The sequence below is a fragment of the Esox lucius genome, chromosome 21, assembly GCF_011004845.1.
Source record: "Esox lucius isolate fEsoLuc1 chromosome 21, fEsoLuc1.pri, whole genome shotgun sequence".
Lineage (NCBI taxonomy): Eukaryota > Metazoa > Chordata > Actinopteri > Esociformes > Esocidae > Esox > Esox lucius.
Genome location: NC_047589.1, coordinates 25,893,272 through 25,913,495, shown reverse-complemented (window position 1 = coordinate 25,913,495; position 20,224 = coordinate 25,893,272). Strand labels below are relative to the sequence as shown.

Below are 20,224 nucleotides of genomic sequence, written 5' to 3'. Positions count from 1 at the left end.
CGTCCCGTTAGTTACTCTCCCGGTGTAGTTTGAAGAAAAGAAAATCCATTCAGTTTGGTTTCTCTCTTTTTCTGCCGTCTGTGTCAACCCATCACGAGAGGAGCACAAACTGGCATGTGAAATAATTTTGTTTAAGCATATCCAAGTTGTCTCATTGGTTAGAAAAGACCAGAAGAAACAAAAAGAAAAACGAGTATCTGTTCACTGTTTGCTGAGAAACAACGTTGCAACCAACATGGCTATATCAGGTGAAACCACGTCAAATTCCACTAAAACAACAGACCAGCCTCAGCTCACTGGCTGCGTAAAGTTCATTTAACTCAGGCAAGGGTCTGCGTGTCTACGTCCGTGCTCTCTCAGCCGGGTGGACTCAGAGGTCATCGTGCTTTGCTTGCCACACGGGAGTTAACTCGCGCTTTTATCGGTGTTACGTGACATGTCCTGGTGATAGGAAGACGGGGGAGAGGGAGGAACGCTAGAAGTGAGGGACGGGCGTTGGTGGGGGGGGGGGGGGGGGGGGGGGGTGACTCTCTTCCTCTCGGAATTTAAATGTCGAGGAAAGTAACGTTTCAGTAAAACAGGCAAAAGGACATTCTATTCCCCAAACCCGGTGAAATGTAATGTAGGTTACAGGCGACGAGTTCTTGGTGGATAAGATGCCCACATTTCAGCACCATGGACAGCGCATCATGGACGGACAATATCAGTTACCCTTTTTCATGAAACAGCCATGCATCTTTATTAGGGATTTCTGATCCGTTTGATGTCCCACTCTTATTACAATTACAATCAGGGCATGTCTAAATATAAAAAAAACTTAAAATAGTTAACTAATAACTTATTAAAAATAAATCATGAAAACATTTAAGGCCCTCAACCCCACCTTAGAATACCACTGCCTTAGAGTACAACAGTTTCAATCTGCAATGGCATGATAGGAAGACATGTTTATTTAGACATTTACTTGCTTTTTGTAAGACTTAAATGGTCTTGTCATAAAAATATTTAGTCCGTGTGCGTTACACACTACCATCTTCATGGGGTTTTACCTTGAGTGATGTCCACAGGACTCCGGGAACACCTGACAGAAGTGTTTCTTAAAGATAAAGGTCTCCTTCCCCCGAATTTCCCTCACAAATTCCTGATGCCCAATTCCCGATGAAGGCCTTGCGTTGTCGAAGCAATAATCAAACAGGTGCGGATGGTAGATACATTACGTGTTCCCAAGCATGCCTGGCCAGGCGGGTCGGATTGTTCATGTCACACTGTCTTAAGACGACATGAAAAGGCCTCCCCCACGGCTACAGCCGAGCTTGACAACAACTGAAGCGTTCCTTAGGCCAGATCAAACAGCGGCTGACGCTGAGAGACAGAGATGCTCCCGGGCAATTTAAACAAGCTTACTTCTTCCCCTCAATCATGGGGAAAATAAAGTCCCACTCCTACTCATGTCATTCCACTCGCCTTTCATCCTGGCCATTTCATGATCCTGAACACTCACAAGGGGTTTTCAAGCTGCTTTTGGGAGAACTACAAGTGTTCTGCAGTAATTATATTTGGTACACATATTAATGGTACTATAATTACCTTTAGATACCTTTTTGTATATGAAAGTAAGGCACATTATAACACTGTTCATTGCCAATGCACATTGTTTATAACACAGATTATTTCAATTGTTAAGACACTGAATAAAACTGGGGTCCAGTTTCTCCACCATAACCTAAGGAGCACAACTACAAAGCTGTGGCCTTCTTTGTTTTAACATAAATGCTAATAATACTTGTTGCTAAACAGTAAACGCAACCCTCTACAACAGGCACACAACTCATTTAAGTATGTCTGTGTTTTGTGGAGATGGAGAAATTAGCTATTGTAATCAAGGAGATGGAAAGATTAGCTATTGGGATCAAGTTGCTGTTGTTTGTGTCTCTGTGGTCACATTGTCCTTCAGCTGTCCTGTCAATATAGCATAATGGAAATAAATGGAGCAGAAAGGAGGAGGGTGTATGTTGAGAGGGGAGATATGGGGGAGGGGTTATACACGGTCATTTCTTGATGACATTGGCCCCTGGAGGACCTGCTTTTATGGTTACAGGAGGGATGAGAGGTATAGTTATGGAGGGATGAGAGGTATAGTCATGGAAGGATGAGAGGTATAGACATGGAGGGATGAGAGGTATCATTAAGTAGGGATGAGAGGTATAGAGTTTTGGAGGAATGAGAGGTATAGAGTTTTGGAGGGATGAGAGGTATAGAGTTTTGGAGGGATGAGAGGTATTGAGTCATGGAGGGATGAGAGGTATAGAGTTTTGGAGGAATGAGAGGTATAGAGTTTTGGAGGGATGAGAGGTATAGAGTTTTGGAGGGATGAGAGGTATTGAGTCATGGAGGGATGAGAGGTATAGAGTTTTGGAGGAATGAGAGGTAAAGTTATGGAGGGATGAGAGGGTTTACAGTTATGGTGGAATGAAAGGTATGGTCATAGAGGGGTGAGGGGAAGGTGTACAGCTATGGAGAAGAGGTGTCATGAAGAAGGTTAAACAAAGAGAAGGAGGGAGAAATCAAGAACAGGAGTTTAATGACGAGTGTTTGAAAAGTTCAGTCATTAATCTCAAGCAGGTGCTATTTTTCTATCTTGCCCGCAGCTCATCTCTCTCTTAAACTGTGTGTGTGTTAAAAGCACAAAATCGATTTAGAAAACCTTCCATTAGGTCCGTCCCATCATACCCTCTCCCTCTCCCTCCTTCATTCCTGTTTTCCCACCCATTCCATTCCACCCTTCCCCCATTTTTCCATCACATCTCTTTTTCCCATCCTCAGGGAAAGCATGTTCCCCTCCACTTGATCCCGTCGACTTTTGTCAAGTTCAAGGATAAGTCAGAGACATTGTCCAAAAACTCACACTTTATTTATTAATAGTAGGTTACCAGTTGTTTTACGTATTTGAATGTATTTATTTTATAGGACATCATTTAAAAAATATAGTATGCTTAAAGTGCCAGCGTTTTAACATCCAATTGGGTTTCAACAAGTATAGTTTGATTACCACTGTTTGTTTATTTCATCAATATTTTTTTTTGCATCTATAGTATAAGTTTACAGTATGTAGCCAGTTTAAGTTAGTAGCACTCTGTTCTCTTAACAGATCTGTCTTATCTCATATTCTTTTCCCAGGGGCCACTGGTCAATACGGGCTATGCCCCACCTGTTGTCAACAGAAAGAACTGCAACAAAATAAAAAAAAAAGATTTCTCAAAGATTTCTTCCTATAATTTATTATCTATGAATATAGCATCTTCCTAAATTGCATATCATTTGTTTTAGGATTTTATTTCATGTTCATTGGTCCCTGCCTTGCTGCTTCAAATTGCGTTCTGCCGATTTGAGTTTACAGTAGTAGGCCATAGGCAGGCGTGAATGTGGGGCTAGCCCCTCTCTCACAATGCAATGTACATTGTACGTGTGAAAATATTAATACGCATGTTTAGAATGTTAGTGTGATCAATGTAGATCACACAAATTGGATGCCAAGTGGGGCTGACAGCCGGTAGCCCCACTACTCATTTCGTATTTCAGACTTGATGGGCTGTCTGTCTGTCTGGCACCAACATTAGCCTGCAAAATGAGTGAGGAGGGTAGATTGTCTTAGCTAGCTTATTAGCTTCACAAACGCCAGATAACTTGAGAAAATGAATAAAGTGGATTTCATAGTCGAGTCACTGGTTTGAAACTCTTAATTTGGAGGAGAAACTTGAAGTAAAGCGACTTGGTGCCCATCAGCCACGGGATATTGTCATCACTCAAACTGCTGGTAAAAGTAACCGTGGATTTAACAAGGAGTGGTATTTTAAGAAAAAGTGGCTAACGGTTAGCATACAAAAGAAGGCACTTTCCTGTTTTCCATGTCTGCTATTTGGTGGAGATTGTACTTGGTCGAGGATGGGTTACAAAGATTTGAAACATCTTTCTGAGAGGACTGCAAAACATGAGTCATCTGGACAATGCTGTGAAATTATGCTTACTTGGAAGGGCAAATGTTGCAGCCCAAGTTGACAGTGCATACAGGCGCTCCATTGAGCAGCATAACAAACAGGTGGAAGAAAACAGCTACGTTCTCAGTCGGATCATAACGTATTAAACTGTGTGGAAAATGTGAAACCGCACTGCGGGGAGGGGACGATTTGGTGGACTCCCTGAATCCTGGAATATTCAAAGGCATTTTTTAGACTATGTGCGAGGGCGATTCGAGACTTCAGAGGCACTATGACGCTCATGCATATGGCCTGTCAAAAAAACTCTGGGACAGAGCCTTTCTGCAGCTGCTGTAATTTTTCTTCTTCCTTATGCCAGAAGTTGATGTTTTATACAACACTCTGCAAAAACGGAGCATCGATGCATCTGGGATTAGCCTACCCGTTTCAAGGAGAATGTCCAGAATATGCGGAAGCAAACTGATGAATGGGCTGCCACCGTTCACGATGGAACAGACAAGCCAGGCCGACAAGTAACCAACACAGCGCTGGTGATGAAGGAGGCATGTGACACAGTCATCTCCCAGGTGGAGCAGAGGTTTTCACAAAGTGACCACCTGATCGCTGCCAAGCTGGTTGACAGCTCGCTCTTCCCACAATTTGACCTGTCATTCCCTACATCTGAGCTTGACTGTGTGGTGAAACTACAGCCTCTAGGAAATGAGGAAAAGTTGAAGTCTGAGCTGACCACTCTGTACCGCCACACTGAGCTTCACACTGGTAAGATGGCCCTGTCTCTGTTAAGATCCATCCATGAGAACAACCTAGAGGAAGCTTTTGCTGAGACCGTCACTCTGCTGAAAATGTTCATAACAACACCTATGACGACATCCGAGTCAGAGAGGAACTTTTCCACCTTCAAGAGGGTAAAAACCTTCACTCGCAATACCATGGGACAGCCACGGCTCAACGCATTGGCCATGTTGTCCATCGAAAGCCAGCTGATTCAGCAGCTACATGACTTCATTCCCAAAGTCATCGAAAAGTTTGCCCAGAGGAAGAACCGCTGTGTCACCTTTCTCTTCAAGTGAGCCCTCAGCCTAGTTGAGTGAAAGCATATTTTATCATCCTGCCTTTGTGGTGCTGGTCCATGCATGGGTCATATTTTTGTGCTGGATCGATTGATATAGATGGTGACTAGTGTCAGTGTGTCCATACTTATCTATAAAGGTTGATGTCATAGAATGGATCTGTATCCCTAAAAAGTTGTCTTTCTGCTTCGTTGTGGCCTTCAGTGCTGTTGAGCTCATTGTTGTTCGTGTATGGCCCTGTTGGCACATTGGTTCTGAGCTTGGTTGCATTGCTAATTTAGGTTTGTAAATGTGACAGTGGTAATTTTACATGTGTGTGAGAGCAATTACACAAGGTCTCTCTCTCTCTCTCTCCAGCATGTGTACTACAACACCTGGTAGAAGCAAGCCGCTGTGTCGTTAAAAGTGCTTTGTGGAGCCACGCTGTTTGTTGATGTGTTAAATAAACACATTAGTAACAAGAGGGAGTTTTGTAGCTTTACTGGTTTGTATCCTATATTTTGAAATTATGTGTGCCCCACCACCTTTTCCTCCCCCTATCTAATTTGTCTCCCACTTCTCTCCCTCTTGCTGTCCCCTATATTACCATGTGGCTTGTGTATTCGTGAGTCGCATGTACCCAAGACCAGCAGGAAAAAGAGAAAAAACGGCCAGAGTTGATCCAAAAATGAGTTTATTATAAAATAGCTGTTGTATTACAGGTCAGTCTTCCAACAGTCAAACATTTCGGCAAAATCACTGCTGTCAGTTTAGAGCACAACCAGTGAAGAAAACCCAGCGCGCGAAAGCACGCGCTCACCCCCCGCCCGCCAATGGGTAAGAGTGTTGTATGATTGCCTCAGAATGTGTGGTCATTATCACTGCTCCAGGCGCGCGCACACACTCGCTGCGGTAGTCGGACCACCTGCGGATAGATCTGTACGTTGTGTGATTGCCTCGTTGTGTTTCGTAATTGTCGTTGTTTTCCTCATTGTCATTTTTCATCCTACCACCCCTGACGCCTCGCGCCACAGCTTGAGACGAGCAAACACAACTACGTCAGCATGTTCATGATTATCATCAAGCCTTATCTTAAAATCTCATCTGTCGGTCTGTCTAACTTCGCACATTTACACGTAATGAATTATCTTTACACTTTGCAACGGTATATTGCAACTTGTATTATTATTTCTATTAAACATTATCCTCATACTTTACCACGAGCCATTTTATCTGTGCAAAACCGTAAATATGGATACATTGTCTCGAGTGTTGTGGTAGTGTCATTAACAAGTATAATTTTATCTCCCTGATCACAGCATTACAGTGAAATCATGAGGATTTAAACGCGCCCGCGCGCGCGCACACACACAAACAGAGAACTGATGTGTAACACAACTAATCTTTAAATATCCAAACAATAAATATTTATGCTTAATATTTGACCCTGTGAGAAACAGTTTTACTAACAATGATATAACTGTTATAACAATAACTTATCTACTGAGCATGCAGTCATGTGTTGGTCCAGTGTTTCCCTCAATATGATTCAGCCAGGTCCTCATCTCAAGCAAGGGAATGATATGAATAGTGTTGTCTGTTCTGTGAACGCTATTTCTACGGGCTGGACTACAAGTCTCCAGCTGTGTGTCTGTTGGCCTCATCTGGCTTACGGATGACCAGTACTGGGAAGAATGAAATATGCTATCAACATTGAAAGTCACTCTAGATAGGAACATCTGCTGAATGACTAGTTTAAGTTGCAATCGGATGTAAGTGGAAACAGTGCCACTGTCCGCCTCAAACCAACTGTTACAGTTTTTGACTTGTCAAAGCAGAGGTGGGGAGTTTCACACAGTGGGGAATCTACCACGCGTTCTGAGGGGGGGGGGACTATTTGCTGTTTGCAGTGACTTCTTTGTTGCTGTAAAACTGCAAACAAACACTGCGATGTTACCCTTAAAGATTCCAGACGTAAACAGAAACACTGCTCCCTTGGAAAAGAGATTCATCTTAATGAGACAGCTTGTATAAATAAGGGTAAAGTAATAGCTTAAAGTTTAGAGTGTCACATCTTTTGTTGTTCTGGACTCCTGGAGTTGGGGGTCTGTTTTAGACTACTTTTCCATAAGATTCCAGTAGAAGGGTTCCGGCCTGTTCCAGGTCCCACTGGCAACGTTCAAGAACCTCTTTGCACTCTGATCTAGAATGCAGACCCAGCCGGAACAGCTGTTCCACCTACAATAGAGAGGGGAAGGGGTTTAAGACAGACAGATATTAGATACACAGATATTAGATACACAGATATTAGATACACAGATATAAGATACACAGATAATAGAGAGAGAGAGAGAGAGAGAAGGGAGGGAGAAAATAGGAAAATATGATCACGCGCGCGTATGTGTGTTTCAAAAGTGTCAGTATCGCATTGGTCCCATACACTCGCAGCAGACCTTGAGGTGAAGTGGCGGCTCCTAAACAATGCAGTCTATTAAATAAAATAAATAACATAAAATATTTATGTTTATGTAATATAAAACTCTCACGTGAGTAGAAACAGTAGAAACAAGACCAAGTTATGAATCAAACAAATGGGAGCCTGTGCTTCATAGCAGTCAGGATAACGACAAGGACAAAACAAATCTGATTCACAGGACATAATGGAAAGTCACCATTATGAACATAAGCTGTGTGTGTGTACCTTTAGGTCGCATATTGCCTGAGGTATGTTCCCACAGTGAGTCTCCAGAGCTGCTTCACACTCCTCTGCTGTCACACCATGCACTGCCCCCTGCACCTACACACACCCCAGACACACTAACACTTAAAAAACATCATCGTTTTGGAAGCCTTGGTCTTTTCTGACACAAAAGAAACTTGTAAATTCAAAGAGGACCTGAGAGCAGCATCATATAATATAATACTTAACATCTCTAACCTCAATGAGGCAGTTCTCCCAGTGCATGCTGGGAACTGTAGTTACATGCTGAGTCCTGTGGTTGTTGTTGTTGTTGTGGGATGAGTTAGGCCTGGCCCCACCCCCGCCTGGCTGTTGTTGCATCATGGGTCGGACTGTGGCCATTTTGGCGGCTCCATACCTCTCCAGGTAGGCAGGGCGTTCAGTATTCTGAGAGCTGTAAATAAGCATTGATTTGCCACTCCCCATACAAAGGGGCTCCAATAAGGAAGTGGGGGGAGGGGCAGCCATGAGCCTGGAGGTTGATGGAGAGGAGGAGGATGGGGAGGAAGAGACTAAAGGACCAACCACACCGTACAGCCCAGATCTCTGACGAGGGGACACAGAGAGGGGAGGGGGAGGGAGACAGAGAGGAGAGGAGGACAAAGGGGAGACAGAAGTTGGAGGAACTAGAGAGAGAGGGGAGGAGGAGCGTGAGGAGGGGGAGGAGCAGGCATGGTCTCTGGGCGGTATCTGAGGGGGCGTGTCTTTCCTCTCTCCGAGGAAAACTTGTTTGGAGGAGCGGAGGGGCGGGATTGGGGACCGGGGGGGCAGAACCGGCCTGTCCTCTGAGGAGGGGGGAGGAAGGTAGATTTGTCTGTGAGGGTCTGGGGGGGCCAGGGAGAGAGGGAGTGGGGAGGAGGGGAGAGAACGACCAGCTGTCATGGGAACACGCAGCTTCACCATCACCTAGAAGGGAGACAATAAAACACAAAGCTTCAAATACTCAACTTACCACACCTGTGTGTGTGCGCATGTGTGTGTGCGCATCTGTGTGTGTAAGTTGGGCACCTCTCTCTGCAGCTCCTGGAAAAGATCAGCTGACTGTGTTAAACCCCTCCCTTCTGCATCAGCGCTGGGTGGGGCCAACATCCTCTCAGCCAATCCTGTAATAGATCGAACTTCCTGGTCTGCCAGTTGGCCCTCAGCTTCGTTGGCAACCTCATCATAAGCAGGAAGAGGGAGGGGCCAGTCCAGGATGGAAGGAAGGTCCTACAGAGAGTGGAAAGAAGATGATTTTATATTTGTATGTGTGAATGAGTGTTTGTGTGTGTGCGCTTGTGTGAGTTTGTTTAAGCGTGTATGTACCTGGAGTGTGTTCTGGTCAGGTAAGTGTGTCTCAGTGAGAGGTGAGGGAGTTGCTGAGCTGAAGCTGTCATCTGTGAAGTCGATAAGGGAGACCTCACTTTTGGCTGACCTCACACCTGGCCCCTCCCATGGGCGGAGTCTAAGGCCAATAGCGGAGCCCAGCCTCTTCAGACCCGATGAAGCACCATCATATTCATCATCATCATCATCTAACACAGAGTCATAAAATGGCTCTACCCAGACACACACAAACACACACGCACAGAAACACACACGCACAGACAATACAACAAACATAGACAAACATTTTAGGAATCTCAAATTTTTAGTTTACTGTTTTCCCTAAAACCTTACCCCAACCTTAGCCCTAAACTGAACGTTATGGTAAATAAACCTCACTAAGTAGAGATACTTACTCTTAATCATGACAGCAGGTTGTGGGGGGCGAGGGGGGGGCTGTTCTGAGAGACACCAACACAGAGAGATCGTTTTAGAAAGAACACAAAGGACACAAGGAAGACTTTGACCAAAAATGTGTTCGGAGCCAACTCACTCTTGGTGCGGTTGGGTAGTTTGGTGGGCCGGGCAGTGAAAGGATCCATTCCCATAACATCTGGGGGGTCCATGGGGTTTCCCAAGTATAGGCTTGGGGGGGTGGGGGGGGGGGGCATAGACCAGAGCTGCAGTTCAGTGCACAACCACAGTGAGCTTAAGAAACGTACACGAAATAACGGGCTTGTGCCCTTCGGGTATTTTTCCACTGTTTGCCTGACATCTAACGAACAAGAGCACTGCTGCTCTCTGGTGGCCAAACACGGTACCTGCCGGTAGCAGCCAGGTGTGTGTGTGTGTGTGTACCTGTCTATGCGGTCGGCGTGTCCCCAGCTCCTGTGGGGGTCTGTGTCTCCGTGTCCGGTGTGTATGAAGGAATGCCTGAGTGGCCTGCTGATATCCTGAGCCGACAGGCCGCTGACCGACGTCACCACGTGCCGAGGAAACTGGCCCACGCGTAACGTCCTCCGGTTCTGCCCTCTCCACCAGTAGTGCTCCGCCCTGCAGGCACACAGGAACCCCGCACTGATCAACCCCAAAAAAAAACTCTCGGAGTCCTCGATTGTTCGTTGGGCGGCGGCGCAAAAACACAAACGCGCGCACATAGACACACACACACACACACACACACACACACACCAACCTGCCCTCGATGATGGTGATGATGTCATTCATGTTGATCTGGAGTTTGTCCGGTTCTTCGAAGTCCTGCAGTGCTCTCATGTCTGTAGGCATGGTCTGCACAAAAACATGCATATTACGACCAGTTTCTAGGACACAGAGGCCTGGTCTCTAGGACACAGAGGCCTGGTCTCTAGGACACAGAGGCCTGGTTTCTAGGACACAGAGGCCTGGTCTCTAGGACACAGAGGCCTGGTTTCTTGGACACAGATGCCTGGTTTCTAGGATACAGAGGCCTGGTTTCTAGGATACAGAGGTCTGGTTTCTAGGACACAGAGGCCTGGTTTCTAGGATACAGAGGTCTGGTTTCTAGGACACAGAGGCCTGGTTTCTTGGACACAGAGGCCTGGTTTCTAGGACACAGAGGCCTGGTTTCTAGGACACAGAGGCCTGGTTTCTAGGACACAGGTTCACCCTTGTCCAGTACAAGGACTTTTCAGGAAAGGCATAATCGGCATCCGTGACAGCATCCCCAAGACATCTAAAGGCAGGATACGTTCTCCCTCTTGACTTGTAGGGTTGTGACCACCGACAGGCTACACTGCCCTCTGCTGGCCAACTTAGTCAATCACACCACGACTGTTCCTACCTCCAGCAGGAAGTCTTGGAGGGCGATGAATGTGGGTCTGTCGTCAGGCTGAGGGCTCCAGGTCTGTAGCATCATGTTGTAGACATCCTGGGGACAGTCGTCTGGTTTCACTAGCCTCTCCCCCTCCGCATCCAACCTGTGCAAAATCTAAACACACACACACACACACGTGTCTGAGACGCCCGTCACTGAGCTTAGGTTTAGGGTAAGTATGTTTGTTGGGGTGGCGGTTAGATTAATGGCCAGGCTTAGGGGGCAAAACATGTTGTGCGTACCTGGCTGCTGTTGAGTCCTACCCATGGCTCCTGTCCATGTGTAAACATCTCCCACAGAGTGACTCCAAACATCCAGGTATCTGAAGCATGAGAGAAAGTCCTGCTCCTCAACGACTCTGGAGCACACCTAGACGAAGAGAGGGAGAGTGGGAGGGGGGGGGGGGGGGAGGGGGGGGGGGGGGAAGGAAGGTTGTAACAGTGGAAAAGAGGGGAAGAGTGAGACAGTGCTAGTGAGAGGGTGGGAGAGTGAGGGGGAAATATCGGGGAATGGGGACAGGACGCAAAGAGATGGAGTGTCCATCACCGAAACACCATTACCCACCATGCAAAGGGCACCTTCTGGCTCTCCTCCATGACGTACGTGTCCTGGTGCGGGGGCAGAGCCCTCATCAGGCCGAAGTCGCCGATCTTCACAGTCTCTTTGTTGGACAGTAAGACGTTCCTCGCTGCCAGATCTCTGTGGAGGAACCGCCTCTGTTCCAGGTACGCCATGCCAGAAGCCACCTGAGTACACACACACAAATATTTGACAGAGATTTGACAGAGATTATTTCACTGAGTGTCCTTCTACCCCCACAGTCTGAGAACAATGAGCTCAATACTTAATTTTAAAAAGCAATCAAGTTACCAACTGATTTGTTTTACAGCTTCATCGCTGGCAGTTACATCTAAGATGTGTACACACACACAGGTACACTCATAAATACACACACACACACACACACACACACAAACACACACGCGCCCACATACCTGTACTGCATAACTGCACAAAGATGAGATGAGGATATGTCCCTGTCGCTTTCTGAGACGATCCAAGAGAGAACCAAGAGGAGCCAGCTCCGTCACCTACACACACACACACACACACACAAACACACACACACACACACACACACACGCTAGATACATTAATATAACCTACAGAATCATTACATCTATATCTACATAACGCATTTTGAGATATTGATCTTGAGAGCTCTCTCATCCCAGATCTCAGACCTGTTTTCCAGTCATGTTCACATTTATTACCTAATAATGACCATTCCCAAAGTGTACCTAAAATGCAGAGTATCACATTCCTGAGATTTGTAAATTAGCTTAAAACAATTAAATTCCACACAATTTTAAAAGTAATTTGGAGGTATATTTTATGCTATTTTACAGCATGCCGAAGTAATGCAGAGTATACAACCTATTAACACCAAGTTCCAAAGGGGTTTTCACCAACAGGACTTTCACATGTGGAGCGCACCTTCAAGACACACACTTCCCCTGACCAAAATGTCTTACTGAATCTGTCGTGGAAATATAACCTAGAGAGACGGCACTCGCACACCGGAGCTTGTGAGTTCCAAATAGACTTATTACTACAAAGTAACAATCCAAGTCAGTCAGCAGAGCAACTGGCCGTCTCAGACATCTCTTTATATGGTTCCATTGTTATCACAACATGCTCTTTGAAGGAAATCACACAGCGTAGTGCAACCTTACGGAAATTCTCACTCCCCCAAGAGATACAGTGGATTCATATACTGCTTCAGGAGAGTCAAGGAAAGGCCACAGGCCTCCACATGAGATACAAACACCTTTCGGTCATTATACAGACCATGGGAACAGTAGTAGGAGTTGGAGTACAGATGAGAGAATAACAGGACACACCTGCTGTCCTTCACACATACACTAACCCAAACTGTCTGCATTGTTGTTCATCAGCCTCTCTTTTATTAATCAATTAGCAAACATATGTGGAAGAATCAAAGACAGAGAAACAGTAAAAAAATAATAATAATAATAATCAAGATGGTAGTAAATAAATATATATGTATAAACAAGCGTGACAATGACAGTTTATTAAAAGATAATAAGAGCCCTTAGGCTCAAGTGACCAGGTTAAATGTTTTATTAGTTAACACCCAGTCAGATATACAGGTGATTACGTGTAATACATAATTGTTCTATCTACTTTACATCAGGTTATGCTTAGAAATTCCATTAACCCCCCAGTTAGAAGGTCTTGAGTGTGTGTGTGTGTGTGTGTGTGTGTGAAACTCACCATCTTCATGGGGTGTGTGAGCACCACTCCATAGAGGCGGATGAGATTCTGGTGGTTGAGGGAGTGCATAGCATTCACCTCCCGGATGAAATCATCCAAGCCCTCCGTCTCCAGCACACTGTCTGTCTTCAGGCACTTCACAGCAACGGACAGCTAGCACAGCAACAGAGGGACAGGATGAAACAGACCAATTAAACACGGTCATCTAGTATTGGGACAGAATCAGAAACCTGGCCAAAAACCAAACGTTTGCTAGAATGAGTCAGGGGCATCATTAAAAAGGAGGTAATTGCTGGTGACTGCAGCAAATGCAAAGAACGCTCACCACAACTGTCCAAGAGATCAGAGCAGAGCCGGTCAGGACATATGATAATGGATTTTGAGGGAATACAATCCAGACATACACATGTACAGTGGGCAGTACAAGTATTTGATACACTGCCGATTTTGCAGGTTTTCCCCACTTACAAAGCATGTAGAAGTCTGTAATTCTTATCACAGGTTCTCAACTGTGAGTGACGGAATCTAAAACAAAAATCCAGAAAATCACATTGTATGATTTTTAAGTAATTAATTTGCATTTTATTGCATGACATAGGTATTTGATACATCAGAAAAGCAGAATTTAATATTTGGTACAGAAACCTTTGTTTGCAATTACAGAGATCATATTTCCTGTAGTTCTTGACCAGGTTTGCACACACTGCAGATCTTTCAGGTTTCGGGGCTGTTGCTGGGCAATACAGACTTTCAGCTCCCTCCAAAGATTTTCTATTGGGTTCAGGTCTGGAAACTGGCTGGGCCACTCCAGGACCTTCAGATGCTTCTTACGGAGCCACTCCTTAGTTGCCCTGGCTGTGTGTTTCAGGTCGTTGTCATGCTGGAAGACCCAGCCACGACCAATCTTCAATCCTCTTACTGAGGGAAGGAGATTGTTGGCCAAGATCTTGCAATACATGGCCCCAACCATCCTCCCCTCAATACGGTACAGTCGTCCTGTCACCTTTGCAGAAAAGCATCCCCAAAGAATGATGTTTCCACCTCCATGCTTCACGGTTGGGATGGTGTTCTTGGGGTTGTACTCATCCTTCTTCTTCCTCCAAACATGGCAAGTGGAGTTTTGACCAAAAAGCTCTATTTTTGTCTAATCAGACCACATGACCTTCTCCCATTCCTCCTCTGGATCATCCAGATGGTCATTGGCAAACTTCAGACGGGCCTGGACATGTGCTGGTTTAAGCAGGGGGACCTTGCGTGCGCTGCAGGATCATGGAGCCCCAGACCGATCGAGATTGACCGTCATCTTGAACTTCTTCCATTTTCTAATAATTGCGCCAACAGTTGTTGCCTTCTCACCAAGCTGCTTGTCTATTGTCCTGTAGCCCATTCCAGCCTTGTGCAGGTCTACAATTTTATCCCTGATGTCCTTACACAGCTCTCTGGTCTTGGCCATTGTGGAGAGCTTGGAGTCTGTTTGATTGAGTGTGTGGACAGGTGTCTTTTATACAGGTAACGAGTTCAAACAGGTACAGTTAATACAGGTAATGAGTGGAGAACAGGAGGGCTTCTTAAAGAAAAACTAACAGGTCTGTGACAGACGGAATTCTTACTGGTTGGTAGGTGATCAAATACTTATGTCATGCAATAAAATGCAAATAAATTATTTAAAAAACATACAATGTAATTTTCTGGATTTTTGTTTTAGATTCCATCTCTCACAGTTGAAGTGTACCTATGATAAGAATTACAGACCTCTACATGCTTTGTAAGTAGGAAAACCTGCAGAATCGGCAGTGTATCAAATACTTGTTCTCCCCACTGTAGAGGCTCTTTTCCAGAGCAACTTACAGTTAGTTCATACAGTCCCAGAAGGCTGGAAATGAGTAGCTTTTAATGAGCGTAATTCAAAAGTTAAGTCTGCTCTATCAGATTATTACACACGCGTTTTTATAGTAATAAACACAAACATTGAAAAGTGGGGGGTTGGCACCCTGTAGGATGCTTGCCTTAATTAGAGGACATAATTGGGATGTTTTTGGAGCATTTGGTCGTGTTCCTTATTAGCCCAGGTATTGCATCAAAAACAGAGGTTTCGGTAGTAAAAGGCTCTGTCCGCTCTCGGTTCTCGCCCTCGTGCTCCTACCACTTGTCCTGTAGGTCCGGTCCACTCTCCTCTCCGGACGACACCGAAGGTTCCGTCTCCGAGGCGTTCACACAGCTGAAGCTCCGCCTCCCGGATCAGACAGGTCAGGGAGGCTCCTGAAGAGGGCACGTCAGTGGACGGGGTTAACCCTTGAAACACCAGGCGCAACCACAGCTGTTATACATGGTGACACACAGCGGACTCAAAATGGACGTTTGGACGGTGACACGCGGCCATTTTGCCGTTTTAAATCCAAAATGGCAGAACACAGAGACACAAAGAAGTGAAATAATGTACAAACACTTTTGCTCACTCTGTATGTTAATATATTCCTCACCAACTTCTTACAGACATTCTGTGTATAGGTCAATAATAAACACGGCTATCATAAAATTATAAACCAACTGAAGTCAATTAAGATACCGGAATGAGCATGTCACACACACACCTGGGGTCATCAAGGTCGGCGACGCCCCTCTGGGATGCTGGGGGTCTGAGTCTGAATCAGGTCTTTTCCCTGGAAAAACCTGCTGGGCCAAAAGCAGAGACTACAGCTGAGAGTGACCTTACTTAGAACACGCACATAGACACATCACACAGACACACACATCACATACACACTAACACAAACACGCACATAGACACACACATCACATACACACTAACACAAACACGCACATAGACACACACATCACAGACACACACATCACATACACACTAACACAAACACGCACATAGACACATCACACAGACACACACATCACATACACACTAACACAAACACGCACATAGACACATCACACAGACACACACATCACATACACACTAACACAAACACGCACATAGACACATCACACATACACACACATCACATACACACTAACACGCACATAGACACATCACACAGACACACACATCACATACACACTAACACAAACACGCACATAGACACATCACACATACACACACATCACATACACACTAACACGCACATAGACACATCACACAGACACACACATCACATACACACTAACACAAACACGCACATAGACACACACATCACATACACACTAACACAAACACGCACATAGACACACACATCACATACACACTAACACAAACACGCACACAGACACACACATCACATACACACTAACACAAACACGCACACACGACAGTCAAGAGAAATTTCAACTCACTGTGTGCTGCACCTTGCTCATCCAGGACTTGCGTTTATATAGAGCTCTCCTCCTCTTGACCGCTTCCCAAAGCCTCCTCTGGCCTGTAACACAGAGACAACGGGCCTGTAACACAGAGACAACGGGCCTGTAACACAGAGACAACGGGCCTGTAACACAGAGACAACGGGCCTGTAACACAGAGACAACGAGCCTGTAACACAGAGACAACGGGCCTGTAACACAGAGACAACGGACCTGTAACACAGAGACAACGGGCCTGGAACACAGAGACAACGGGCCTGGAACACAGAGACAACGGGCCTGTAACACAGAGACAACGGGCCTGTAACACCATTTCTTGGGAGACCACCACAGAGGATACAGGATGAGAGGTAGGAAGGTTATGAGCACCCTCTGACTGTGCTTTGAGCGCATTGTGACTGTGTTATGAGCACCCTCTGACTGTGCTTTGAGCGCGTTGTGACTGTGTTATGAGCACCCTCTGACTGTGCTTTGAGCGCGTTGTGACTGTGTTATGAGCACCCTCTGACTGTGCTTTGAGCGCGTTGTGACTGTGTTATGAGCACCCTCTGACTGTGCTTTGAGCACGTTGTGACTGTGTTATGAGCACCCTCTGACTGTGCTTTGAGCGCGTTGTGACTGTGTTATGAACACCCTCTGAATGTGCTTTGAACGCGTTGTGACTGTGTTGTGAGCACGCTGTGACTGTGCATTGAGCGTGTTGTGACTGTGTTATGAGCGCGCTGTGACTGTGTAATGAGCATGTTGTGACCGCATTACGTCCACACTGCGAATGCACTATGACAGTTTCCGGAGGAACAGAAGAGGTAAATCTACTTTTGCTTTCCTGGTTTTTAAGAGAAATACGATATACTGGCCACACCTGGGCGTCCCATGCCGATCTTCTCCAGATCTTCATTCTTCACGTAGTCGAAATGGGATAGGCGCGTCACGTTGAGCTCGTCACGGATACGCAGGAAATACTGCTGGAGCTGAACATCTGTCAACAGATCTATCAACCACTCTGTCCCCTCCTCCGCCATCTACACACACTCACACAAACACACACACACACACACAAACACACACACAGACGCGCACAGTAAAATAAAAGAAGAGCCTCAGCCAGTTTAAAACACAGTATTTAAAAGACTTTACCATCTCTTCTCTCCCTTTCTCTTGCGTTAGTCTCTCCTTCCTCTCCTCCTTCTTTTCCTCCTCCTCTTCTCTCTCGAAGGGCAGACGTTGGTACAGATAGTTCTCTGCCATGGCTGCTGCACAGCCACCACTCGTCCGTCAACCTACACCTCACCCTCGCTCTGTCTCCTCAAGGATTTTGTCCTCCTCCCAGGAATGTGTGTGTGTGTGTGTATTTCCAGTGTTAACTCCAAGTTACACCGGGTATCACTCTGCCCAGTGTTGACCTTCCCTCACAACCTTCCGCCTAATCAATACGCACACACCTACGGTTCACACACACACACAGCAGGAGATATACGACGCTCCTCGCTCCATCCGTTTAAAATCGGCCAAGCTAAGCTATCTATGAACAACCACCCTCGCTATCTCCCCTCTCTGCTGACTCACAACTCTGCACGGCACAGGGCAGACAGCACACTTCTCTACCCCGCTCCAGCGCTGCCTCCTACTCTTCCTCTCTCAGCATCATCTATACTGGATTACACAACGTCCCCAAAAAAGGGTTGGGGGGTTTGTGTAGGTCTGGGGCGGAGGGGTCCTGTAGATGCAGAGGACAGGCGACCAGGTAACTATGGCAACGCAGTGAGCTATTACCATGACATGTGACGACGGCTGATAGGACTCGCGTGTGTGCACACGTGCATGTCAGACAAGGAACTGTGAGAAATTGGTTTAGACCTTTCTGATCACATGACATTTGAGAACACACACGCACGCACACACACACATCCGCACAACGTATAAATAAGGATTTATCTTTGTTGAATCGAATAGGAACAAGGAAAGCTAAACAGAGCCGTATCCCTCCCAATTGCTGTGCCTATGCTTTATTATCAAACGGCACTGCAGTGCGAGACCACTGTTGCCGTATGTGGAATCCAGTACATTACGTGCCTACGCTCACCATCTCCTTCTCGTGTTCGTAAACCGTCACTCCAGAAGACCCACATTACGACAGTAAGCTAAATAATCTACAACATAACACCAAATGATTTAAATAATCAACTGACATTTTAAATAGGACATGTCGCATCACACTGACAAGCCTGTTACCGTAACCCCGTTAGAACGATCCGTCTCAGGATAACGGAATGGCTTGATTCGAACACACAAACGCGCAGAAAGGAGATACAGATCAAGAGAGAATTAGTTATTTTTTATGCACCTCCCCAAAACTCGCCTTAATTAGCTGGTGTTTTCAGAAACCTTCATTTTCTATTGCCAACAGAATCAAGCCGTTGTTTTCTGTCGGTTCTCTCCTCTTCAGTAATTCGCGTGCTGCTGGGATTACTGGCCCGGCGTCACCACGTCTTTGAACACTTCCACTGTACGTTCCAGGCCGTCAACAACTCCGCAGCCAGAGTAGGGATTTATTTCTATATATATATTTTTTTTTTACATAGATTTGCTTTCAAATAATAAGGTAAAAGTAAACATGTCTTCCCTAAGAATTAAGTATTTATGTTAATACCAGGTCTCTATGTCATGGCACAATATTTACCAATTTTATCAAAAATTGTTTGAGATATTGCATGGCATGTCTCGACCCTGAGGAGGTGTGCCAAATTATATTTATCTTTAGAAAATATACCAGGCTTGTGCATTTACAACCTGTGAATTTTACCTCTGCTCAGCAAATGTATCTGACTTATAATAGATCGCCCATGGAACACAGTAGGCAAATATTCAATTCAATATTAGTGAGATTTACTTTATTGAGCTTGCTAGTATTCTGTGCTGTTGGCCAAAACAATTCCACATGACATCATCGCTATGCACAGATTTTTTACAAAACTTGACTGGTTCTCTTGGCAAAATACTAATGTTACAGGTTCTCATGCTTGTAACTTTGGATAAACCCTCTATGTATTTCAGATTGCTAGTATGAAGTTGAGTGAATGTTTCCAGAAAACATTTAAACACCTTCTTCCCTTCCACACACTTTGTATGGGGATTACTCGCATGGATACATTTTTTTTTTTTTTTTTACTGCATCTGCATAAGGTATGTATGCCCATGTTAATGTAACTGGTACTAGTCCATACAATCATTATCACACAAGTCACTATTTATTTTCACAAAGGTGTAGCAAACAGATCAAGCAATATAAACATGTCCGATATAATAATATTGAGAATGTTCTTGCATGAATAGTCTTGACAGTGTTTGCAATGTGTACTTTTTTAGATCGTACATCCATGAACAATTCATGCAAGAGACCACACCCCATGTTTTTGGTCAATAGCGGCCATTTTGTTTTAGGTAATAACATGAAAAATATGGCACTGGGTGTTCAATGCTGTACATGGAGTTTAGCGCTGATAGGCCATTAAGTGTCTGAGGGGGAGCTATTTAAGTGTTTTTTTAAATAATAGTGTATCAGAAGACCCTGTGAGTTAGGACAAACGTTGCTTGTATGAGGGAGCTGTGTGCTGAA

At 45.2% G+C, this 20,224-nt stretch overlaps 1 protein-coding gene across 2 annotated transcripts; it reads right to left on the bottom strand.

The window, feature by feature from the left end:
* Positions 1 to 5,720: 5,720 nt before the first annotated feature.
* tnk2a (tyrosine kinase, non-receptor, 2a) lies at positions 5,721 to 19,105 on the bottom strand. Of its 2 annotated transcripts, none has more exons than XM_013139697.4 (19): positions 17,746 to 19,105; positions 17,471 to 17,630; positions 16,585 to 16,667; positions 15,834 to 15,933; positions 15,386 to 15,534; positions 13,243 to 13,395; positions 11,940 to 12,035; positions 11,509 to 11,690; positions 11,187 to 11,313; positions 10,912 to 11,058; positions 10,285 to 10,379; positions 9,948 to 10,142; positions 9,643 to 9,734; positions 9,506 to 9,550; positions 9,090 to 9,322; positions 8,793 to 8,993; positions 7,983 to 8,690; positions 7,746 to 7,841; positions 5,721 to 7,282 (listed from the first exon to the last, which is right to left on the bottom strand). In XM_013139697.4, exons 1-19 carry the CDS (start codon positions 17,854 to 17,856, stop codon positions 7,157 to 7,159), a joined length of 3,099 nt encoding a protein of 1,032 aa, XP_012995151.2. In that variant the 5' UTR covers positions 17,857 to 19,105; the 3' UTR covers positions 5,721 to 7,156. The 2 variants fall into 2 exon arrangements, with proteins under 2 accessions (XP_012995151.2, XP_012995153.2); XM_013139699.4 differs by having other exon boundaries at positions 15,386 to 15,501.
* Positions 19,106 to 20,224: the final 1,119 nt, after the last annotated feature.

Bases quoted from the DNA above. Each gene is read 5' to 3' on its own strand.
- tnk2a (XM_013139697.4), bottom strand. From the start codon at position 17,856: ATGGCAGAGAACTATCTGTACCAACGTCTGCCCTTCGAGAGAGAAGAG. The intron at 8,994-9,089 runs GTACATACACGC...CACTCTCTGTAG, and splicing joins CTGACCAGAACACACTCCAG to GACCTTCCTTCCATCCTGGA. The intron at 8,691-8,792 runs GTGCCCAACTTA...TCTCCCTTCTAG, and splicing joins TCCAGGAGCTGCAGAGAGAG to GTGATGGTGAAGCTGCGTGT.